The sequence below is a fragment of the Lissotriton vulgaris genome, chromosome 2_1, assembly GCF_964263255.1.
Source record: "Lissotriton vulgaris chromosome 2_1, aLisVul1.2, whole genome shotgun sequence".
Lineage (NCBI taxonomy): Eukaryota > Metazoa > Chordata > Amphibia > Caudata > Salamandridae > Lissotriton > Lissotriton vulgaris.
This window is the reverse complement of record NC_141687.1, coordinates 1,756,120,628-1,756,146,798: the sequence shown is the minus strand read 5'-3', so window position 1 is coordinate 1,756,146,798 and position 26,171 is coordinate 1,756,120,628. Positions and strand designations below refer to the sequence as shown.

The 26,171-nt window shown below is 48.4% G+C and overlaps 1 protein-coding gene across 2 annotated transcripts in view; it reads left to right on the top strand.

The window, feature by feature from the left end:
• The window catches only part of PHRF1 (PHD and ring finger domains 1), a 557,508-nt gene that overhangs the window by 136,791 nt on the left and 394,546 nt on the right, over positions 1–26,171 (top strand). For both annotated transcript variants that reach the window (XM_086957804.1, XM_086957803.1), the window contains exon 5: positions 12,509–12,592. In XM_086957804.1, coding sequence (XP_086813930.1) covers positions 12,509–12,592 — 84 coding nt within the window. The remainder of the gene's footprint in view (positions 1–12,508; positions 12,593–26,171) is intronic.

Below are 26,171 nucleotides of genomic sequence, written 5' to 3'. Positions count from 1 at the left end.
TATTTTAAAAACCTAAACATAACTTAAAAAATAATTATATTTACAATACCAATAGCTTCAACTTTTCTAATGCGAGACCTATTGCATTTCCAATGCTTGTTGCCAAATGTTGTGATTGCTTTTCATGTGGGCCATTTATCACTCAGCCACGTTCTTTGCTCTTCCTCACCCTTTAAAAGAATAGGAAAAACTTCATCCTCTAGACCCCAAAAAAGAATGAAGTGTTGAATTGATTGCACCAAAAACCATTGGGTGGACAAGCAGCTCTTCAAGTAAGCAAGCCAGAAAAGGACCTCTGCATTAAGACCTACTACGTGCTGGCCAAGAAGCAGCTTCTGGAGAAGTTAAAGGTCCATTCCACCCGGGCTAAGGGTGCTACTACTGCCCAGGCACAAGGATTGCCTGCCCTTCACATCTGTCGGACTGCGATATGGGTGTCAGTGCAAAGCTTTATTGCCTTGACAGCCTGGTCTGACAGAAGGGCATTTCGCTGGTTGTCGTGCAGGACTTTTTGGTATGAACTATTCCACAGACCCACCACCTTGGGAAGTACTGAGGAATCTGCAGTTAGAAGTAACCGTCAGCAGAACATGTTTTGGAGCGTGAATCTTTCTGCATTCACTCTGCAGTGCATTATTCCCCCATGTAGTGGTTGGGTCCGGAATTGTAGTCTTTTTTTTTTTTTCATTTTTTTTTCCCCTGTGGCCCAGGGGGTTGTCGACATACCACCATTTGGTGTCCGTGACGTCGACGTGCTTCCTCCGGAAGCTCCCACCTTTGGCCGCAATCTTCAGATCCTTTTTTCTGCTGTTGAGTCTGGATCATTCCCGAAGAGGAATCAAGGAATATCGAAGAAAATCAACGAAAATCAAGTTTTCAGCTACACCGGACTACAGGTCAGGTAACCGGAGCGGCGAGGTAGAAGTTTTGTACCCAAAACCTCGACGTTTGAAGGAGAATGTGCTCGCAGGGGGCTCCCGGAGCGCGGGGTTGTACAAAACACCTTTCAAGTTTTGCACCAATTGCCATCACAAGTACGCCCAGAAAAATCAACATCCAGTCTGTAACCTCTTCATGCCGCTTAACCACAGCAGCGAAGACTGCAACGCCTGCTCGGCGTTTACACCCAAGAACCTCAGAGTAAGGGAGAGGCAGGGAAGGGCGAACCACAACATGCAGGGCCAGGGACCACCTCCATCGCTCAGAGACTTGAGTCTCCAGTGGAGAGGAGAACAACATCGCTAAAGGACCGGAGGACTGTATGGTCGCTGAGGTCCATAAGAAGACGTCGAAGGTAGGAAGGGAGTCGTCGACCCCTAAACACTTGAGCGACACTCGAAAGGGTGAGGCTAAAGCCCCGAGCGACACTCATAGAAGTGAAGCTAAGTCCTTGAAGGGAGCTCTGCTGCCAAAACACTTGAAGCTAAGTCCTTGAAGGGAGCTCTGCTGCCAAAACACTTAACGAAAGCAACAGCTACCACAGACAGTCAACTGAGCGGATCTTTTCGAAAAAGACTCCCAATTGGCGAAAGCCCTCGAAAAACAGTTTGTCGAAGGTTGGCCTCGAAAGGGACACCTCGGCGCAGAGAAAAGAAGGGCCGACATCGTTGTCGACGTGCCCGAAGAGAAGCGCTTTAATCCTCAACGTCGAACATGCTGCTGAGATGGAGAGGAAGAAGAGGAGGTTCGAGGTCGAAAAGGCGAGCATCCTACAGCCGAAAAAGGGTTCCGATGAGAAGATAAGCCAATACACCATCCCGCCGAAACCCGCGGTCAAAGTTAAAAGACGACGAGGACGCAGAACCGCCGAAAATGCTCGAACCAGACAAGTAACTCTGAGACGAAGACTACTATTTTGAGGGAGAAGGCGATGAAGATCTTCAATCCTACCGGGACTCGAAGTCCTCAGAGGCACAAGACATGGAATGGCAAGATCTTGACGCCGAATAGCCAGAGGAAGGGGTAGACACTTACCCTTGAGGTACTCGCTGTCAGACGACATAGGGATCTACAACATGGTCGTACAGAAGGCTGCACAGACTTATGGAGTGACAAAGGATGAGGAGAAGCCCAAGGCATGTTTCCTCCTTACTTAGGGGCCTAGAACACCTACATTTGAGAGCTCTGAATGGACGGTTTAAAGGCAATAACCCACCAGCAGCCACATACCACTCTACTGCCACATCATCATATCTAGACTTCACCTTTACGACACTGACCCTGTGTAACAAAGGTGCTACCTTCAAGAGCGGTAACCACGATTTTAGTGACCACTTTCCACAAGAGTTGAATCTTCTAACAGGAGCCTGTCAAATTCCAGAAACCACCAACTCCATCTTGCTGGAGGAATTGTCCAACCTAAGAAGAATAAGGTGCAACTCCAATAATATAGACACAATAGCAGCTGACTCCCAAACTCTATACTACCAAGGGCAATTCAACTCAACCCATCCAATAGAAAGCTGGGAAATATTTGTCTAAACTCTAGTAGGCAAATAGTCACAGCCCAACGGCCAGAAACAAGGAAAAGTGGCGACCGCTTCAAATTATGCACAAAATAGTCCTGTCTCCAAAAAACTAAAAAACTATAAATCAAAGTTTTAAGCAACTACGCAGATCCCCAAACAATCAGAAATTGCAATGTACACTTCGTGAGCTAAGGAGCTCACTAAAACAAAGGAGATGGGAGAAGAAAAGAGCAGAAGACGACTAACTTTGGGCGAAACTTAAGTTGGATGTAAACCAGAAATACAGTGCTAAATTCTGGCAAACGGTCAACAGATTGCAGCATCCCAATCACCAAGGCATTACTTCCAACATCACCGAAGTCACCTGGGTAGACTACTTATCTAAACATTTCAACGATCAAGTACCAGAAACATCCGTCCCCCAAGGCCTCCCGAGCCATGCTGTCACAAAAAACTCCTTTACGAAGGGAAGAAACCAAAAGCCCCAATATGACGTGGGCACAGACCCTCGAACCGACCACAACCTGAGGTAGCTTCGCCAACAAGCCATTACTGCCCAATACATCTAGATGATGTGCAAAAAACAACCCTGAACAAAGATATACACAAACCAATCTTTAGAGGCAAACGAGCAGGTGCACCCGGACCGAATGGCATACCTCCGTTGCTATACAAACAGGACCCTGACTTCTGGAGCTAATCACTAGTCCCAGTAATAGGGCAGTCCATAGGAAACAACTGAAGTCCCAGAGTCATGGCGTCCCATATTCAAGCAAGAGGCGAGATCCGATCCAAACAACTATTGCCTGATGGCCTTGATTGACACGGAGGCCAAATACTACGCAGATATTTTACTTAAAGATCTGGTTGCCTGGTCCACAAGAAATAGCATTATACCAACAACCCAAACGGGTTTTCGTCAAGGGCAAGGAAATATAACTAACATTATGGCCTTAACCATGCTTATTGATGCAGCGAAGCAAGGCAAACACCCCTTGTATCTTTGCTTCATTGACTATTCAGCGGTCTTTGACCGCGTAGATTGATCCAAACTCTGGTCAAAGCTGAAAGAATGGGAGATTGTTAACCCCCTCCTAGACCAACTTATACAGCTGCACACATACACATGGGTCAGAATCAAACTAGGCGCTGGAAGGCATCTCTCGAAAAAAAAATACCACAAGAAAGGGCTTAAAGCAAGGATGTGTCCTGGCCCCTATACTCTTTAGCCTCTTCCTGGCGGACTTGCCGGCAGAACTGGATGCCTGCTCCTTAAACTCCCTGAAGCTAGGCACCATGGCACTGACAAACTTACTTTACGCCGACAACCTAGTGTTGATTAGCAGAACACCAATAGGACTTCAGAACCTTTTAGATGCCACCCATAATTTCTCTCATCGGAACGCATTAAAGATACATTTTAAAAAATCGAAAGTTATGAGTGTAAACCACCATAAGAAGTCAAATCCCAGCTGGTACATGGAAGGCAAATGCATGGACCAAGTAACTTCCTACAAGTATTTGGGCGTACTTTTAGATAAAAACAATTATTTTAAACCACAGCTTGAAGCCTCACGAAGGAAGGGAGTAATGACCTGCTTGGCATTAAAGCCCCTGAAGAAACTGCTTCTGGATTTAACTTTAGAGCCCCTTTTAAAAGTCCTATGAGCAAAACTACAGCCAGTCATCACCTACGGGAGCGAATCCATGACCGGAAGAGTTGCTGCCACTCTTGACAGCATAACCGCTACCTCCTATTGGTCGATATTCCAGCTTCCAAAATACGTCTCACCAGCTCAAATAAGGCTGGAATTTGGAATCCAGAAACAGGAAATAGAAAGGCTGGGAGTTTTTTTTAGAGTTGGCACAAAATTAGAGCTGGGGAGACAGGGTCTTTGAACAATCAACTCTGGCTAGAGCTGTCCCGCACAGGAAAATTGCCAGCTAACGTCTACGTTCAGAACTCCTTGCAGGCCCTCGGTCTGGCAGATGCTTGGAATGCTTCAATAAGCCATCCGGTCTTCAAAAAAATAATAACAATATCAACTAAGATCATATCTGCTATTGAGGACTAGAAATCGGTATCCAAGAGAGCTCATGGCTAGATCGTGCTTAATAACTAGGAAGTTCTAAAACCTCAGCCCTACCTCAAGGTTGGAACCAAGCTGGCGACCTAAGACATTTTTTTAAGGCTATGGCTGGGTGTCGGCCCGATCAACCCGTTTATGCCACTGTGGGAAAGAAGAGGGTCCGTTCTTTCTTGCCGTTTGTGTGCGAATGACACTGAGACTTTGATTCATATTATATGCATATGCAGGAAGCTAGATGACATATGAACCCGTTAATGCCACTGTGGGAAAGAAGAGGGTCCGTTCTTTCTTGCCGTTTGTGTGCGAATGACACTGAGACTTTGATTCATATTATATGCATATGCAGGAATCTAGATGACATATGGAAAAATCTGTTAAAACCACTATTTTAAGTTGCATGGAGTAAGGTCCTGCAGGTAGGTAGTGATTCTGTGTTTTAATCCCTCCCTAGTGCAGCTAAACTGTCGCTTAACAAAATTCTTTGATCTGATAGCGCTGAGACTGAAAAACTCTTGCTCTTTACAGTAGAGACATACTAAAGACTACAGTAGATACTGAACTAAAGACTACAGTAGATACTGAACTAGACCACTCTATCGGTTTCAAATTATGCAGCTTAATTAATAACTTCAAACAGTCTAAAACCTGAGTCAGCAGTGCTAGCTCAATTGGACTATTTTTACCGCTCTATATTAATCTAAAACAAAGGTTTTTTTATCTTGTATCTTTTTTTTTTTAACAGTTTTATCTAATTATATTATTTTTGATATCAGCCTATGTCATGTCATGAATGCAACGGTTTTAATTAATCATGCATAATAAATACTTACTTACTTACTCCTGGAAACTCTACTGCCTCAACAAACTAAAAGCCAATTCCGGCCCATGCTCCCTAGTAAGCTGGATCAAGGAAGAGAGGCCTTTAAGGAGCCAGCCATATGCAAAGCTGTGACCCCTAGAACTGAGAAGTACAAACATTCATCAAAGGACCCTGCATACATTCAAGTGTCAGTTCCAGCCAACTCCACAATTACAGCAACTGCTAGGAAGAGGGCCAATGTACCCCAAGGCTCCTCACTCAGCCCGAACCTCTTCAATGTCTACATGAGCCCCCTCGCCGCCATCATATGCAAACACAACCTCAACATCATCACCTACGCCGACGACACCCAGCTGATCCTCTCCCTCACCAAAGACCCAGCCACTGCCAGAATCAACCTCCAGGAAGGAATGAAAGACGTAGCGGAATGGATGAAATGCAGCAACCTAAAGCTAAACTCCGACAAAACAGAGGTCCTCATCCTGGGAACATCACAATCTGCCTGGTGACTCCTGATGGCCAACTGTGCTGGGCTCCCCATATACACCCACGGACCACGCACGCAACCTAGGATTCATCTTGGACTCCTCGCTCACCATGTGCAAACAAGTCAATGCCATCTCGTCCTCGTACTTCAACACCCTGCGCATGCTTCGAAAGATCTTCAGGTGGATCCCCACCGAAACGATAAGGACAGTCACCCAGGCCCTCCTCACCAGCCGGTTGGACTACGGAAACGTCCTATACGCAGGAACCACAGCAAAACTTCAGAACAGACTCCAGCGCAAACAGAACGCATCCGCACGCCTCATCCTGGACAAAGAGACATGCACACAACCAACAACAAAAGAATCACGTTCAGGCTCCTCCCCCTCACATTCAAAGCACTCCACAATGCCGGACCTGAATACCTCAACAGACGCCTCACGTTCTACACTCCAACCTGCCAGCTCTGCTCCGCCACCCTCGCAGCTATCCCACGGATCCGCAGAACCTCCACCGGAGGAAGATCATTCTCCTACCTGGCCGCCAAGACATGGAACTCCCTCCCCGCTCTCCCACGTCTGACCCAGGACCATATCACCTTCAGGAGACACCTCAAGACCTGGCTGTTCGAGCAACACCGCCCCAATCTCCCCCCAGCGCCTTGAGACCTCCACGGGTTAGTAGCGCGCTCTATAAATTTCTTGATTGATTGAATGTACCCACTAATGCAGGACCACCTCCAGACAAGGAGAGTGGGAGGATGGATCTCACAGGGAGAAAGCTGGAGAGAAATGCAGCAGTACATTGGCGCATCGCAAACTCCAACGCCCTGATCAACAGGCACGCATACCAACACTGGGATGAAGTGGGGCAGGTCCTAAAGCATCTACCAGACCAGTACCAACAAAGAGCAGCTCACCGGGTAGAAGAAGGAAAGAACATGGCGAACACATGCCTAAAATCGGCATTGGTTGCTGCAGAAACATCTAGCAGGCTAATGATGATAGGATTGACTAGGGGAAGACATTCATGGCTCAGAATTTCGGGATTGAAGCCAGAGGTGCAAAGCAACATCCTAAATACACCTTTCAATGGAGAGCAACTGTTCGGCACGCCAGTTGACGGCAAGTTGACGCAGCTCAAGAAGGACAACGAAACAGCAAGGTCCATGGGAGCTTTGCAGTTCAGGGGAAATGAGAAGAGGCACACCCACGAGAAGGCCCACACGTTCCAGCAAGACTACCAAGGGAACAACCAAGGCCAGCAGCAGCAGGTACAAAAGCAGCAGGACTGGCTGTACCAGCCCCGGGGACAGTCCTTTCGAGGGCACGGAAATGGACGAGGACAAACACGAAGAGGAGGCCAACAGCTCTCAACCAAGTGACTCCACCCTGGATCAGGCCCTCACCCTAGCAACACCTCTGGGTGGGCGAAAAGACATATAGAAGAACTACAGCTGAACATTCAACGTCAAATAACTCGAACACTCAACACCAGTAGTGGGAAGAATGAAAGACTTCATCTAGGTATGGAGGAAGGTCACATCGGACAAATGGATACTAATCATACAATACGGATACTGTATAGAGTTGGAAAAACAACCCCCAGACAGAAAACCAAGAAGCAAGGCACACTCCGCAAAGGAGCTCTCGCTCTTGCAGGTAGAGACGCTAGAATGGCTCAGCAAGGAGTCAATAGAGGTGGTACCGCAAAACCAAAGGAACAAAGGGGTTTACTCAACTTCCTTCTTGCTGCCAAAGGTGGACTAAACACGAAGACCTATCCTAGATCTAAGGTTCCTGAACCATTTCATAATAACTCAAAGATTCAGGATGACTTCCATACAAGAGGTAGTACCACAAATACAGCAAGGGGACTTCATGGCTACTATAGATTTAAAGGATGCATACTTACACATTCCCATCAACCACAAACACAAGCGCCTGCTAAGGTTTTTGATCGACCATAGCCACTACCAGTTCACAGTACTGGCATTCGGCCTAAAATCCGGACCAAGGGTGTTTACAAAATGCCTAGCAGCTGTTGCAGCACACCTGCGAAGGCAAGGAATACACGTATATCCCTATCTCGACGACTGGCTCATAAAGGCAACTTCGTACAGCCAATGTAAACTACACATCCAGCAGGTCATACTAACACTGACACGGCTGGTGTTCTCGATCCATTGGGAGAAGTCGTCAACAGAACCAGAACAAATCAAGATATTCTTAGGGGCAGAGATCGACACCATACAGGCCAAAGTGTTCCCCAGCAGGAAGAGAACATAGGTCATACTGAAGGAAACACGTCATTACCGCAAGGGGCAAGTTTTGACAGTGAGGACGGTGAGCAAGCTTATGGGAATGGTGGCGTCATGCATTCACTTAGTCCAAAATGTTCGACTACACATGAGGCCATTCCAGTAATGGATACAGCAGCAATGGTCACAGGCTACTGGGGGTTGGGAAGGTCTAGTGGTTGTCACCCACGCAGTGCATCAGCAAATAGTATGGTGCAACAAGAAACACATATCACAGGGGAAACCATTCACACAACCAACTCTAACAGTTACCATCACGACGGACGCCTCCAAGCTGGGGTGGGGCGCTCATATGAACAAGTTCAAGGTGAGGGGGCTATGGTCTCAACAGGATGCGGTCAAGCACATCTATTACCTGTAACTAAAGAGTGTTCCTAGCCTTAAGCACCTTTCAGAAAGAGCTGTATGGAAACAAGGTGTTGATCCAAACAGACAACACCACAACCATGTTCTACACCAACAAGCAAGGTGGAACACAGTCAGTAGCGCTTGCGAGGCGAGCACAGGAGATATGGACATGGACCATTCCACTGAGGATAGACCAATAGATCTCCCAGGGAAGGACAAAGTGGAAGCAGACAGACTCAGCAGGCAGACGTCGGCATGGAGAAGTGTGGCTCAATGGTTAGAGCGGCAGACCTTGATGCAAAGCACTGGCCAGGGACCAGGGTTCGATTCCCGCCTCGGCAGGATCGGGCTTAAATTCCTCAGACTGGATATTCTCGCCTCAGTGCCGAATCTAAGCATGGGCCCCACGCTGCAACTCTGGGCAATAGCTTGCTTAGTCTCCACAACGGCCCCCGATACACAAGGGATGCCTGGTTTCACCATGGGATTTCCAGGAGTGGACACCTCACAAGGAAAAGCCAGGAGGGGTTCCCTTGTGGTAGGAGTACAAGCGCCGGGATGCTTACGGGTTACTGTTCGCGCTATACAAATACAACACATTTACATTTACATTTACATCACACGAATGGGAGATCAACCAGCAGGAATTACAGAAGGTATTTCGGAAGTGGGGTACACGGCAAATAGACCTATTTTTAACACACCAAAATGCAAAATGCCAACACTTTGCATCCAAACCAGACCATCGGTCACAAGGGAATGCGCTATGGATGAGTTGGTCAAAGACATTTGCATATGCTCCCCCCCCCGATACCACTGATACACAGGGTACTCAGCAAATGCAGGATCAGCAACTTGTCACTGTTACTAGTAGTACCTCAGTGGGCCAGACAGTCATGGTTCTCGCAAATAGTGGAGATGGCGCAAGCACCAGCACACACATTCCAAAAACTAAGGGACCTGTTAACAATGCAGAATGGGAGGGTGCTACACCCAGAGCCAGAGAGCCTCAGCATGGCGGCATGGCTCCTAAAGACCTAGCGAGCACGATGGCAGTGGTCCGGGAGGCAAGAAGGCCTACCGCAAGGAAATGCTACGTAGCAAAGTGGAAAAGATTCTCAGAATAGTGCATTAGAGAGAATCTGCAAAGAAAGATCACAAGGGAGTCAATAGTACTAAAATACTTAACACATCTACTGCAAAGGAAACTCTGCTACACCTCCCTAAGGGTACACTTAGCAGCCATTGTGGCTTACACAAGAGTAAAAACGGGGAAAAGTTTCTTCACCTCCCAAGTAGTAAAAAGATTTCTAGAATTAGCAAAGAGGATCGCACCTCCAGACAGAATGCCAGCACCAGCATGAAACATCAATGTAGTGCTGACCCAATTGATTAAGGCACCATTCGAGCCGATGCACTAGGCGACACTGCACATGCTCATGCTAAAGATCGGCCTTCTTAGTGGCTATCACATCACTGCGAAGAGTAAGTGAATTGCTGGGGCTAACACTTCAAGAGACCTACCTGCAGATACACTGTGATAGGATTTTAATGAGAACAGACCCACACTTCATGCCAAAGGTGGTGTCTCGATTCCACATCAACCAAACAATCCAAATGCCTAGTTTTTTCCAAAAACCAACCACAAGCATTGAGAATGCTGGACGCCAGGAGGGCGGTGATGCACTATATAGAAAGGAGAAAGGGGTGCAGAAAAACAAAGCAACTGTTTTGTTTCCTTCGCAAGCAGGGGGGGGGAAATGAGAAAAAAAACCAATTCCAGACCCAACCACTAGATGGCGGAATAATGCACATCATAGTGATTTCAGAAAGTCTTCAAGCTGCAAAACTACACCGACAGGGAAGAAACTATATGTTACTCACTTTTTCGTTAATGCTAATTTTGGTGGATAGAGATCCAACCCAAAATTTCTCAGTGCCATCGCACCTTTGTTTGGAATGGTCTTTATTTCCATCTAAAAAGGTTCCAAACTAGAAATCTGCACACTGTTACTTCTGATTGTTATGCTTCACATTCAATGGCACTTACAGAGCAGAGAAAGGCATGTGGCAGCCAAGCAGTGGAACTCTTTGCTCCGGCATCTCAAACTGGAGATATCGGAAGCAGCTTTCAGGAAACATCTTTAAACTTGGCTGTTTAGGAAAAATCTCCCTCTATAGCCATACTACTACGCCTAGCCTTTGCCTTATGAGTTCAGCCTTTAAGGAATCCAGCGCGGGGACACTCTGGAATGAAGTAACCATGAGCTATACAAGCTGCGATAATAATAACGATAATAAAGAAACTGATGTTGGCACTCATGGAGGGTGCTTATGTGCAACTTCTTCACTTCTGTGGTAGACCAAAGTCAACATCTAGGCATGTGGTGTCACCTACTGGCATGCGGAAGCTATGTTATTGAATCTTTCGGATCCAGTCTGGTGCCTGGAGATATTCTAGAAGTGAGAAATCTGTGGTTAGAGAGAGTATTCACCAGAAAGAGCGCTAACACTGGTAAGTAACTTTTTTGTTTAGTTGTTTCAATTTCCTCAAGAAAACTGCATGCCCGAAATGGATTGGTGATAGGGAACCTAGATATAGAATATCTTTATTGATGTTTAAACAGCTCTTGTGGAAACATCCCAGAATATAATTTTAAATTTACGTGAACAGTGAACAAAGGTTACAAAAATAAAGTACAAAGTATGGTTTAATTATTCATAGTTCAAGTGAAATGCTGATGACAAGACAGACTTTTGACACATTTGAACAGGAACAGTGATGCTTTTCCAAAGTGGGAGAGTGCTTGTAATGCTCTTTTATTTGCACAATTTCCCACTTATCTAAAAAAAATATTTTAAAAATCTTGTATTGTGCCTACATTAAGAAATGTCATATTGCATTAGTATTGTATCATTTTTTAATTATAACATAGTTGTGTAAGCTTAGGCTGCAGGTTCATCAGGTTTCATTTCAATTAATACCTCACTATGGCCTTGTTCATGGTTTAAACAGACAAGTACATTGTAAATGTGATCCTTATAAACATTTTATGAAGTAGTAATTAATAGTCCTATTTCACAGGAAAGAGGAGCATCACCAGTTGATGTAGCCTTAGTTTATGTATCCTTTCTTAAGTTGAAGTATTAAAAAATCCCAACCCCGCTTTTATTGGTTATCCAATTCTTTATAATTTTAATGATTAGTTGTATTTGATTAAAATGTTGAGTATCAGAAGCTTTCCACTCTCACAAAGAGGTTGTGTACCACGGACCGCCTTAACCCAACCATATCTTTAATGTTCTTCACTTTGCCTGGTAGAATATATAGTTAATCTATAAGCTTCACAAAGTTAAAGCATATTGGCTAAATAGCAAGTTGTGACTCAAGCCATTACACAACATTGTGCCACCTAGCTTGTACTCATAAGAGTAAAGCTATCTTCCCCTTCTGCAAATATTTGCTTATTTTACTCTTCCTGCCTTGCTGCTTCTGGACTGTTGCTGCTCCTATTCTCCTTAGACACTTGCTTCATCTCCTGAGCCTTACAGTGCACCGTTCCTTCCCCCAACTGGTACAGCTCCTACTCTTCAGAGATTAGTGTTGCTTCTTGGTGGTCTTCTCCTGGGAATGGTGACTTTCTCTCAACCCTCTCCTATGCTCTGTTGGTAGTCCAACATTCTTTTCTAGGCTTTGTAGCATTAGCCCCAATCTTCAGAGAATGTAACTTTTGGGGCTGGTGGATTTTTCTTTTGTAAAACATCTGGAATTTTGCAGTCTTCAGTACTAAATTGACTTGCAATTTGGTGCTGATCTAGGACACAGACAAAAGAATAGTGGTCATTCCATGCAGTTGACGGCTTAAGATCATTTTGAATTATATATTTGTTGCATAGTTATCACATATGTTTGCCAGTAAACATGGACTAAGTTTACAATGACTCGTGCTCCTTTTTTATTGTGTTTTTCCAACAGAATGCCAACTCTTGTCCAGTGGATCGTATTGCATTCTCCTGTATTTGTATTCGAGCACACTTTGCAGGTGCCATCCTAAAGAAGGTACGTGTTTTGTTAAGAGTCCAAATGTTCTATATGTTTGTAATGCAAGTCACAGCGCTTGAGAATGGCTCAGAGGAGACTGATTACCCTCTGTGAGTTCTTGCTGTAGATTTCATGCCCGTTTCTCTTAATGTGGGTTTCACCTAGTTAAGTATCATTTATTGTGTCTGCAAATGTCCCAAAGAAAACTTAAGGGTTCATGTAAAACTAGTACTAGCCTTCACAAAGCCAACCCAGTGCATCGGGTTCATTCTGTAATGTTTTTTCGAGTACCATGATTTGGGTCATGCTGTCTGAGACAGACACTGTAAACTTAGCAGTATTTGTACATATTGATTTCTAGGCTGTAAGTATAGATCTTGCTACAGACTTCAAGAAGCTACATATGTGAACTTAGTGCACAGCGAAGATGTGCTTTTATGAGCGTTAGAGAATTGCTGGCCTGTTAATCTGTCCTAAGAAATTAACAGAGACGAAACTCCATATTAATATCACGTGAAGAGCCATAAAACATTCAGTTCTTAAATACTGGGTTAAAATGTAACTTCTGTAGTACTATGCTGAAGGTAAGTGTTAGGGGGTTATTTAATGGGCTCTGTAGGAAGTTATCTCTGTATATGGTATATCACTAGGTGGTTCTACCGTGCACAGAGTCCAGGGGTTCCGCAGAAGTGTACCGAGCACAATATAAAACCCAAAGTGCTCTATTAGTGGGGGCAAGCTGCCTTAGGCCTAACGCAGAGGAGTGTAAGACATTTATTGCACAGCATTGACCAATAATGGATACACAACTCAAAAAGGAGATCCACACCAATTTTATAAAAATAAGCTTTGTTTATATTTTATTTTAAGATCAAGAACTTCGCAAGAAGGCAATTACTTTTTATATTAAAAGTCAACATTTAGTGTAATTTCTGAAAAAAACAATAATATGATGTACAGGGAAGTACACAACTCTTAGTTCCATTCTTTGGGAACAAAGATCAAGGGTCAGGTGCGTACCAAAACCGCACCACCAGTTGCACCACAGGGGCGGCTGGATGCAGAGGTCAAAATCATAGTTCGGACTAATGGTATTAGTGGAGACTGGGTGTGCTCGGAGCCACACTGTTTGCAGGTAGGCAATTTGGTTGCAGGGACCAAGCTTTGGGGGTTAAGTTAAGCACAGAGGTGTCACAAAGCAACACCAAACATACACCACCAGCTGCACAGGGGCGTCCGGGTGCAGGGTGCAATTTCAACTTTGGGCACCCAATACTTCTCAATGGAGAATTTGCTTTCAGCAAACAGGCTGCAGGCGGCAAACTGGAGATTGCAGGAGGGTGACCAACGACAGCAGAGTTGAGTAGGGTTGTAGCCTGTTGTAGCGGCACAGTCGGTTCAGCTACCAAAAGGCTCAGGGGTTACGGGTGCAGGGATGCCTTTAGACTATGGAGCCTAGTTACCGTAACTGGTCGCGGTCAGGGGTAGCCTCTGGATTCTGGCCTCAGGGGTCGTCATAGAGTCCAGGAGGAGTTTGCAAATGCTGGACCTGGGTCAGGATTGCTTGGGAACCTGTTCTGGGTCAGTGGTCCACCTGGACACGGGCAGGAGGCGTCTGGTGCAGACTGGACAGGACTCGTGGATCCTAAGGGCACCAGAACCCTTGGTGTTGGTTTTCATTGGGACAGAGCTGCTGTACTCAGGAGTTCTGTACTTTTTCAAAGTTTATGCAGCCTTCCTCTGGTTTCTGGAAGCTGCTAGCTGCACGAGAGGCTATTCTCGCAGGGTATTGGAAGCTGGCCAGTTGGGCTGTGGCCAAGTCCGTCGTCTTCAGGGTTCACTGCACGGCGTCTTCTCCGTCCTTCATCTTTGGTCACAGGTAACTAGTTTCAAGGTCTGAGGGAGCCTCCTAAATACTAGATTTAGGGGGCCATTGGACACCTTACCTAGGGTGACTACTCCCTCTTTTATGCCACCCTCCTTTGAAAGGGGCATAGTAATTAGCCTTACCTGGAAGGTTCTCCCCATCTTCAGGATGGCAGGGACTGAAAGTTGTGCTTCACCTCGCCTCCCCCACCTTAGAGGGGGAGTTGGCAGAGGTGCACACACCTCCTTTTCTTCTGAATGTTCCCGCCCAATGTGGGTGTGTAAATCGGGGGCTGCCATCTGCTGCTAGCAGCATAGGCTGGGGGTCGCATTACAAATACTGCAGGCCTTTGCAGCTTCCCCTCCTAGCACCTCTGCCCAGGATGTGCATTGTATCTGGTCCCAGAGAGCAGAGGCTCTCCACCCAGGGGTCCAGAAACCTGTTTGTGTGTGGCAGGCTGCCTGAAGCCAGTCCGTTTTCACACCAGAGGCAGTAGTTTTCAGGGGGCACCTCTGAGATGCTCTCTAAGTACATGGTTAAATCTCACACTGGCATCAGTGTGGATTTATTGCAAGGAGTTGTTTGGTACCAAACACTCCTGGTTTCAGTGAAGCCATCATAGTGCTGGGGAACTCAAGTTGTTGAGTTTCCAGCCCATGTACTCCTTATTGCTTCCCTGTAAAGTGTCGAAAAAAAATGCAGAACTGCACAGACACTTAAGAGAGAATTTAAAGACCGATAATGCAGCCTATAACCAGGCTACACTGTCCAGTACTTCAACTAGAAATTCCACCAAAAATCCACAAACAGCAAAGCCTGTCCAGATATCCCTTGCCTTAGCAGCAAAATCCCTCTGGAATGATAGAGAGAAAGACATGGACAGACAAGCCCCATAGGCTGCCATTATGTGGCTCAAAACAGGATACTGTGCCTTTAAGAGAACTTTCCAGAACTTCACAGTATCCCAGAATGCACTGCAGGTCCCTTTTACTTTCAGTTCTTTTTTCCGGCTCCTGCAAGCAGGACCCTGGAGCATTGAGCTCTCCCTTTTTAAGGGTTTTTGGTGATTTTTCACTACTTTTCTCAAAGTTAAGTGCTTTATTGTACTTTGGTGCCTTTCTCCTTGGTTCTTGCACTCTGTTTTTTGTCGAATATGCCTGCATTATTCGATAAATGCCCGGACTGCTCCAGGAAGAAGGCCAAATCGGATCCCCATGAGGTGTGTATCCTCTGCCTTCCATCTTCCCATGTCCCAGAGGAGTGTGTGATCTGTCAATCAATCAATCAATCAATCAATCATAGACATTTATAGAGCGCTCTACTTACCCGGAGGGTCTCAAGGCGCTAGGGGAGAGGGGGGGGGGGGGGGAATGCTGCTACTACCCGAACAGCCAGGTCTTGAGCTTCTTCCTGAAGGCGAGGTGGTCTTGGGTCAGGCGCAGGTTGGTCGGGAGGGAGTTCCAGGTCTTGGCGGCCAGGTAGGAGAAGGACCTTCCTCCTGTTGTCGTTCTTCGGATGCGGGGGATGGCGGCGAGGGCGTGACTGGCTGATCGGAGGTGTCGTTTGGGAGCGTAGAAGTTGATGCGGTTGTTGAGGTAGCTCGGGCCTTGATCGTGAAGAGCTTTGTGTGCGTGGGTAAGGAGACGGAAGGTGATTCTCTTGTTGACCGGGAGCCAGTGCAGGTCTCTTAGGTATCCGGAGATGTGGCTGTGTCGTGGGATGTCGAGGATGAGTCTGGCTGAGGCGTTCTGGATCCGTTGGAGTCTCTTCTGGAGCTTGGCGGTGGTTCCGGCGTAGAGGGCGTTGCCGTAGTCCAGTCGGCTGGTGACGAGTGCCTGGGTGACAGTCTTCCTGGTCTCGGTGGGGATCCACCGGAAGATCTTCCGTAGCATGCGCAGGATGTTGAAGCATGACGAGGAGACGGCGCTGACTTGCTTGGTCATGGAGAGGGAGGAGTCCAGGATGAAGCCAAGGTTGCGTGCGTGGTCTGTCGGTTTGGGTGCGGTTCCCAGGGCGGGGGGCCACCAGGAGTCGTCCCAGGCGGAGGGCGAGGATCCCAGGATGAGGACTTCCGTCTTGTCCGAGTTCAGCTTCAGGCGGCTGGTCGACATCCACTCGGCTACCTCTTTCATTCCTTCGTGAAGGTTGGCTCTGGCGGCGGCGGGGTCGTTGGTCAGGGAGAGGATCAGCTGGGTATCGTCGGCGTAGGAGATGATGTTGAGGTTGTGTTGGCGTGCGATGGCCGCGAGGGGGCTCATGTAGACGTTGAAGAGGGTTGGGCTCAGCGAGGATTCTTGAGGGACGCCGCAGATGACTTCGGTGGCCTCTGACTTGTACGGTGGTAGACGGACTCTCTGTGTTCTTCCGTCGAAGGAGATGATCCATTCCAGGGCCTTCTCCTGGATTCCGACGTTGCTGAGGCGCTGCACTAGGGTGCGGTGGCAGACGGTGTCGAAGGCCGCGGAGAGGTCTAGGAGGATGAGGGCCGCTGTTTCTCCGTTGTCCATCAGGGTTCGGATGTCATCGGTGGCAGTGATGAGGGCGGTCTCGGTGCTGTGGTTGGCTCGGAAGCCAGACTGTGAGGGGTCGAGGGATCCGTTCGTCTCGAGGAAGGCGGCCAGTTGCTTGTTGACGGTCTTCTCGATGACTTTGGCCGGAAACGGGAGCAGCGAGATGGGGCGGTAATTCTTGAGTTCGGTGGGGTCCGCTGTTGGTTTCTTGAGTAGAGCGCTGAGTTCGGCGTGCTTCCAGCTCTCAGGGAAGGTGGCGGTGGTGAAGGAGGTGTTGATGATGTCCCGCAGGTGGGGTGCGATGATGGCGTCGGCCTTGTTGAAGACGTGGTGAGGGCAGGGGTCGGTCGGAGATCCGGAGTGGATGGAGTTCATCATGCGGACGGTGTCTTCGGTGCTGATCGGAGTCCAGGCGGGGAGGGTGGTGGTGGGGGGCGGTGATTCGGTCGTGTCGGACGTGGCGTTCGTCGGTTGGATGTTGAAGCTGTTGTGTATGTCCGCGATCTTGTTGTGGAAGTAGGAGGCGAGGGAGTTGCAGAGTTCTTGCGATGGGGTGATGTCGTTGTTTCCGGCGTTGGGGTTGGAGAGCTCTTTCACGATGTTGAAGAGTTCCTTGCTGTTGTGTGCGTTGTTGTCCAGCCGGTCCTTGAATGCAGTTTTCTTGGTGTCGTGGATCAGTTGGTGGTGCTTCCGGGTGGCAAGCTTGAGGGTGGTCATGTTGTCCGGTGTTGGCTCCCTTCTCCAGGCTTTCTCGAGGGCTCGGCAGTTCTTCTTGGAGCTCTTGAGTTCGTCGGTGAACCATGGGGCCTTCTTGCTGCCGGGTCTGCTGGGCGGGGTCCTCAGTGGGGCGAGTTCGTCCGCGCAGTTGCTGATCCACTTCGTGAGGTTGTCGGCCGCCTGGCTGGGGTTCGCTGAGCTGGTGGGAGGGTGCTGGCTCAGGGAAGCGGCGAGGCTTGTCTGGCAGGACCCTGAAGGACAGAAAGAAGATCAGACTCCAGGGCCTCGAAGAAAGAAGACTGAAGGCACAAGGTGGTTACAAGACCATCGAAGTCCCCGGTGACTGTTTCATCGTCGTCCTCGTCGACGTTGGCATCGACGTCGACAGGCCAGTCGTTGGCACTCGGCGTCGAGGTGACACCGCCGTTCGCCGTCGGCCAAGAGGAGACTATCATCGTTGAGGAGTTCCTCGTCGTCGAGGTCGCCGTCGAGGCACAGGTCGCCGTCGAGGCACAGAAGGTCGCCGTCGAGGCACAGAAGGTCGCCGTCGAGGCACAGAAGGTCGCCGTCGAGGCACAGAAGGTCGCCGTCGAGGCACAGAAGGTCGCCGTCGAGGCACAGAAGGTCGCCGTCGAGGCACAGAAGGTCGCCGTCGAGGCACAGAAGGTCGCCGTCGAGGCACAGAAGGTCGCCGTCGAGGCACAGAAGGTCGCCGTCGAGGCACAGAAGGTCGCCGTCGAGGCGCAGAAGAAAGCCGTTGAGGCGGACGAGGTCGCCGTCGAGGCGAAGGCGTTCGACGCAGAGGAGGAGACGCTAGACGCCACGGGGCCCACGCTCGCCGTCTGGTCGCCGTTCTTTGATGTCGAAGAAAGGTGGAAGGAGGCCTGACGCCGTGGGAGGTTCACCAAGGTCCCAGGCTGGTAAAGAAGGCGATTCACAGGGCTCGGTGTATTCCGAGGTGTATACCCCGTCGGGGGAAGGTGACTCCCCCTCCTCCATTGCCGAGGGGTCCCCCTCCGAGGAATCCTACTCCTCCTCTGTTACCTCCACCGCAACCTGGACCTGGGTTGCCAGAGAAGCCGCCTCCGATTCCCCCAAGGTCGACTTCATTGCCTATTCTTCCGACGCCTCCCAAGGGTACACCTAAGCCGGAGGCCCCGGCCAAGCCCAGGTCACCTGCTCCGGTGGAACCGGTTGATCGCCCTAGGCCGAGGAGGTCATGATCACGCTCCGGACGGAGAGGAAGATTGAGGAGTCGTCCTAGATCCTCCACCAGATTATTTATTATTATTTAGCGATTTCTACAGCGCCTGGTGACCCAAGGGTATCCCCGCGCTATGAACTTGAACCTATTGAGAGGGGAGGTAGCCGAGGGGTGTTATTTGGGGAACAAATGGGTCTTAAGTTTTTTTCGGAACGCAAGGAAATTGGATTCCAGTCTGAGGGCGCGAGGGAGTGCGTTCCAGCCTTTGGCCGCCTGAACGGAGAATTGACGACCTCCTGTGCGGACTTTTCTAAATCTGGGGATGAGGACTAGATTCTCATTCTGAGATCGTAGCGATCTGGTTGCTGTATAGGGTGTGATCATTTTCTTAAGGATCGCTGGGCCAGACCCGTTGTAAAGCTTGTGTGTGGTACACATTGCTTTAAAGTGAACCCTTTGGCGAACAGGGAGCCAATGCAGGGTTTTGAGGGCTGGCTTGGCAGATGTTCTGGAAGGGGTGTTGGTGATTAAGCGTGCTGCCGCGTTTTGTGTCCGCTGGAGTTTCGAAATGGTAGCCTCAGGAGCTCCCAAATAGACCAGATTGCTGTAATCTAAACGGGACAGCACTAGGCCCTGGATGAGGAGCTTTCTGGACATAGGAGGGAGTAGGGGCAGGATTTTACGCGTCGTACGCATGAGCCCAAAACATGTGCCCGCGGTTTTGGTTGCCTGGGTCCTCATCGTGAGTTGTGGCTCTAGCCACACCCCGAGAGTCATGATTTCAGATTTAGGGAGGGGAGTTTCGCCGAACACATCAGGCCATATAGTAGGAGGGATCGTAGCCCATTGCTTACCGAGTAGCATAACCTCTGTCTTTGTCCCGTTTAGTTTCAAAGATGATTCGTTCATCCAGTTGTGAATGTTTATAAGGCAGTTGGTCAGGTTTTCAGGATGGTCAGTCAGCTGGGACAGGGAGACGACTAGTTGGGTGTCATCGGCGTAACTCACCATTTTGATGTTATACGGTGTTATCACGTCCTCGAGGGGGGCCATATAGACATTAAAAAGCGTGGGGCTTAGGGAAGAGCCCTGTGGGACGCCGCTAGTGAGTGGGAGGGTGGAAGAGTGGTGGCTGTCATCCCATACTTGAAAGGTGCGTCCTGTAAGATAGGATTCGATCCATTTGATAGCTGTCCCGGTAAGTCCTGCATTTGCCAATCTGCTCAGAAGGACACGGTGGTTGACCGTATCGAAGGCTGCACTTAGATCCAGGAGGATCACTGCCACTGATCCTCCTGAATCTAGTAAGCCCCTTGCCTCTTCAATCACCGCGAGCAGTGCGGTGTCCGTACCGTGGCCTGGGCGAAATCCGGTTTATGATTGTCTGAGTAGTTTGTTCGTTTCAAGGAACTGAGATAATTGGGAGTTTACTAATTTCTCAGTGACTTTACTGATACCAGGGAGTAGGGATATTGGCCTATAGTTGGATAGGTCCGAAGGATCTAGCTGGGGTTTTTTTAAGAGTGCTTTGACCACAGCACTCTTCCAGCTGTCGGGAACGGTTCCATGGGAAAACGAGCAGTTGATAAGAACCGTAATGGTAGGAACAATCACTGAGGCTACTGTCTTGAGGAACCTGATAGGGGCTGGGTCCAGAGGAGATCCACTTTTCATTATTGCAAGGGTTCGCTCGACCTCTGCGGGGGTGACAGGTCGGAAAGTTTTGAGCGAAGGGCGACAGATGCTTTCGGTTGGTTCAGGAGCAGTACTCCTTTCCGTGAAACCGGGAAGGCTGGGGGGAGGGAGGGAGGCCAGGATACGGGTAATCTTCTCGTTGAAGAAGTTGGCCAACTCGTTACTTCTGTCAACTTTGGGTGTATTGGAGGAGGAGGTGGTGGGGACCTTGGTCAGCTCTTTGACGATCAAGAAAGATTCTCGGGCTGAATTGGATGCTTCTTGTATACGTAAGTTATAGTAGGAAGCTTTGGCTGATTTGATAGCCTCTTTATAAATTTTGACTGCAGATTGATAAGTTTCTTTGTTGGCATATTGCCAGGTCTTTCTCCAGAGACGTTCGGCCTTTTTGCAGTTTTTGCGCAATATTCTTAGCTCTGTGGAGTACCATGGTGCTGAGCCACGTTTGTCGTTTTTATTTTCCCTATTTCTGAGAGGGAGTATACGGTCTAGGGAGACGGTAATCCAATCTCTGAATCTTCTATCAGCTGTATTTGGGTCTTCGGTCTGAGCAGGGATGTTTTTTTCCAGGGTCTGAGCCCATTCGTCCGTGGAAAGTTTGGGCCAGGTCCTGTCCTTACTAAAGGAAGGGAGTGTACGGTTTTTCGTGGAGGCTCCCGGTAATTGGAAAGGGACCAGAAAGTGGTCTGTCCAGGGAAGGGGCAAGGCCTCCTTTGCTAACATTGAGGGCGAGTTGGTAAGTACGGGGTCTAGAAGGTGGCCCTTGGTGTGGGTGGCTCCGGAGTTTAATAAACGGATGTCGAGAGCCGCTAGATCTTGAATCAGATCAAGGGCTGCCGAGTTGGCTAGGTCTTCAAGGTGGATATTCAGGTCTCCAACTATCATGTAGTTTGAGAAAGAGTGGGCTTGGGTTGTGACTAGGTCCAGAAGCGAACTGGTGAAGGGACCCGGAGTACCGGGAGGACGGTAAATGAGGAGTCCTGTAAGGGAGGTGGTAGGGTTGAGTGTGACGGAGAACTGCAGGCTTTCTGCGTCGGTGATCTGTGCGTCGTAGGTTTTAAAGTGAAGGTGTTCTCGGTGGATAATGGCTATCCCGCCTCCTCTACCTAGAGGACGGGGTAAGGATTGAATACAGTAGCCTTGAGGGGTTGCCAGGACCATGTCAGATTGTGAGTGAGGGCCGAGCCATGTTTCCGTGAGGAACAATATGTCAATTCCATGGTCCTCAATAGTGTCCGCAATCTGAGTCGCGTGTTTGGGAAGTGACCGGCAGTTCAGGGAGGCAAGGTTAAGGGTGGCAGGTTTGCTGGGTCTAGCAGGTAGCGTGAGCTGCGTTGGTTTGCATAAGGAGCAACCGGTGAAGGGTCCCATGAGATCATGCATGTAATCGCAGGACGGAGGGGGAGGTCTAAGGCTCAATAGGTCTCTGCGGGAGTACCTTATGGATGAGTGGAGGGAATTAGGCAGGGGGTCTGGCCCTCGGCCCGGTCGAGCGCGGACGGGCGCAGACGGGCTTGCCTTAGGCGCGCCTTCGGCGCGCAAACGGCGCTCCCGCTGCGCTCGTCCGCTGCGCTGGGTAGGTCGACACATTTATAATGGTCGTGATGGGCGTGGCCTCGCAGTGGGCGTGGCTCCGCCTTTGGCGCGCTGGCGCTGTTGTCGTTTCCTGAAGGTGGGGGTCTGAGTAAGCGCGAAGCAGCAGCGCTTTCAACTATTAGGTGAGCAAGAGCGTTTTTGTGAAGTTAAAAGCAAGTTATTTGTGACAGTTTTTTAAAAGTAATGCAGCTTTAGCAAAAACCTCCGGCTTTCCGCCTCAGAGGGGATCAAGAATGGAGTCGTAGCGCTTTTTCAAGCGTTTAAGTAGTGGTCGCCTTAGGAGGCGGGGGTCTAGGTCCCTCACGGACTCCTCCAGGACCCATTCCTACTCGCTGACCTTAGCGGACTCCCCTGGGACCAAGGTGTCTCCAGTGGACGACATTACCACATTCCAGGAGGTTCTCCTGAGGGGGGGGGCAAAATTGGGTATCACGGTGACTGTTCCAACACCTACGACGTCCGTGATATTCGAAACGCTTCACAAGAAGCATTTGTCTCGCCCTCTTCTACCACTAGTACCTGGATTGGTGGAACCTGCAGATGAGCTGTTCCTCACACCAGCGGTAGTGAACGCCGCTCCCTCCCGACTTCTAAAGAAGTACAGGGCCCCGGATTCGGACCCTGCCTTTCTGAGAGTAGATCAGGGTACCGGATTCGGTGATAGTGACGGCGGCCAGGAAATTACACTCTACCTCCCCGTCCTCTACCGTACCGCCGGATAAAGAAAGTCGATGGATCGACTCGGCTGGAAGGAAGGCGTGTGGGACTGCTTCCACAGCCATGAAGGCTTCCAGCGATGCAGCTCTGCTGGGACGTTATGACCGGGCGCTGTGGGACTCCCTGCAACAGTTCGTGGAACTGCTACCAAGGGACAAGAGGGAGGACTTCCAAGAGATTCTCAAGGAAGGGATGCTGGTGTCAAATCAGGTCATCAGCGCGGCTGCGGATGCCTCCCTTTTGGCTGCCCATGGTTACTGCCATGGAATCGATCAGCGGCGACATGCCTGGCTCCGGCTCACGTCACTCAAGCTGGAGGCCCAGCAGCGGGTGGCCAATCTGCCCTTTTCCGGGGAAACCTTGTTTGGAAAACACGCAGATGATGAGATGGCCCGCATGAAGGCTGAGGCGGAGACCCTTACGGCTGTGAGCTTGGAGAAGCCCAAAGAGAAGAAGCCATACAAAAGTTCTCGCCAGGATATTTCCCTGGATACCCCTGGATTGCAGACGCTCAGTCACACAAGCCCTACTGGTCAGTCGCCTGGACTATGGCAATGCAATATTTGAAGGGATGAATGAACAGTTATTCTCCCCCTTACAGGTTCTGCAAAACCTAGCAGCCAAACTCATTTGCAACAAAGGCAAACGAGACTCGGCATCAGAGTGCCTAAAGAAACTTCATTGGCTCCCAGGGGGCCAGAGGGCTGCCTTTAAACTGCTTAGCCATGCCCACAGGGCTTTACATAAAACTGGCCGCACAATTCTCCAAGGGAAGATCCAATTTTATGTGCCTAATAGGAACCTACGTTCATGTCAATCAGCCTTGGCTAAAACCAAACGCATCAGAACAGGCGGTCGCTCCTTTTCTTACCTTGCAGCAAAAAGGTGGAACGAGCTCCCGACTGACCTAAGACACACCACAAACTACCTTCAGTTCCGAAAAAACTGAAAACCCACCTCTTCCCCAAACCTTAACCTCTCCGCATACGCCATCAGTAGTCCTTTTGGTATATAGCGCCGTGATATCCCTAGGGATGAGTGTTGCGCTCTATATATACCGCAAATAAATAAATAGCCATAAGATACTTTAAAATGGATAAAATATATACATACATATATTCATTGACTAACGTGCTCAACTGGTGCTTCTAAAATACGCCTACCCCGGTGTACCTGACCTAAGCCTAATACGTGGGAAGGAGTAAGTAAGTAGCAGTTTAAGATAAGTTGGTTTTGCCAAGAATCTGATTCAAGAATTCTCTTTAAGGGTTTAGTCAGCACCGTACCTTGGGAATAGAATGTAGGAGGTCTGGTATCTCTTTCCTCAGGACTTGATATCCCAGCAACCCGCAAGGGTAGGCTGGAAACGCCGGAGCTGGATTTTCTCGGCAGGAGAAAAGACAGCATCTTTCTCAGCGCGTCAAAGAGGAGGGGCAGCGTCCGTGGGCTCTTGCATCAGCTGGGCTCTCGGGCAAGTAGATAGCTGCTCTGCTCCAAAACCACCACCGTGTGTTTGCTTAAGGCAACGTTGGTATATTTATACCTGAAAGGTGCCGAGTTTGACATAAGGTTTGGACATAAGACGTCAATAAAGATGTCACTAAGAACTGGCCGTTCTTACAGTGCTCGCAGGAGTTCTATTACAAATCAAAACAAAGCAAATGGGGATTTCCCAGGTTGCTGGAGGTTTGGTGTGTTGAAAGAACTCGTTGTGCTTTCTAGGAATCCAAGGAAGTACCTTTTGCCGTGCCTTGGACTGCAAGGGCTATTTACTTAAATATGGATCTGATTCTTATGCCATTATAGGGATATTATTGATTATAGCCGTACAAGGGCATAAAATAGCAATATTGAATCAGGTTCCTAGATAAAAACACATTACCCACTCCACGATCTAATGTCCATCATTACTAAAACTAAGCAATAGTAAACATTTAAAAGTGCATGTGTATTCCAACCCACCCCAAAATACATTTTTGCATTTGAAATGGTGAATGCGAAATACACGAAAGATTATTAGTACTGTACGTTTATTAAGCAGTGTAATCATTCAGTAAAAAATAATGCGTATATATTTAGCTAAAAGATTTGCGAAAATTACACATGAATACAGAAAAGAAGGTCGAGACTATTTCATCACATATAAATACAATTGCTTGTAAGTGTGCTAGAGGCTGAGGTAATATTTTGTCTCTAGAATTACTAAAAATAGAAGCTCTGTTCTTTAAGAATAGTTCTACTTTAAGCAGAGTACATGTGCCAGAAAAAGGGTAAATATTTTGGAATTTTGAAAAAAAATAATTTCGTTTTCAGGGGAGAAAATAGTTCCAAAATGATTCAGTAGCTTTTGTTTATCAAAGCCGAAGGCTGAATTCAGAGTTCAGGGGAACGCAGTGTGCCGGTTTGCTTAAAAAGTTATTCTTTCTGTTCAGGGGAGAACATCATTTCAGACAGATGTGCAAAAAAGCAGTCTACAGGGTCAGGTGAAAGTTCGACCATGGTTGAAAATGCTGCAGTCGTGAGAATGATTGCTATCATCGATGTCAGTCAAGATCAGCAATGCTCACAGAGGGTCGTACCTGGGTAATGTTGCTCTCATCTCGTACTTCACTGCCACCTAATCGTAGTGGTGAAGTTTCAACGAATGCCGTCATCAGGATTGGTAACCGCTGGGTACAATACGATGCATGAGCCGTTAAAGGACTTAGCAAAGTATCGATATCCATTGGTACTGCTGATTGTAGTGTAAGACAGGTGTCCAACACGCATTCTTCTCCGCATAGCATACATCGAAGCACAGGTAAGATGCAGTTTTGCCATATAGGTCTGAATGAAAGAAACCAGGTCATATTTAGATCTCTTAGCCGGGCTAATCCAAGGACTTTAGTTATGCAGTCCCGATAGCGTATAGCTAGGATCGTTTCTTCCATCGTTGCTGGAGTCTTGTCTGCGTTTTGGCTTGCCATATCTGAGCAGAAGAGTCAAAAATAAAATTCCTGCTACGAGTCCCAAAAGTAGTGGTAGGCTGCAAAAGACAGAATGGACAAAATTGGGAAAGATGCCCAGAACTGCTTCGCAGGGTGTTAACAGTCCCGAAACAATTGTCTTAAATACATGTGCGATGCCACTGGTATCTGACATATTTAGAATTTGGCTTAGCACGGGGCAATTAGTTGATAAAAGTATATGTATCTCTGCTGTTGTCCTTGCAACTTGAAGATCATGCGTTTCTTTTGATGACGTTAAAGGCACGGTTGTCTGTAAAAGAACAGCCTTCATTCTGCTTAAAGT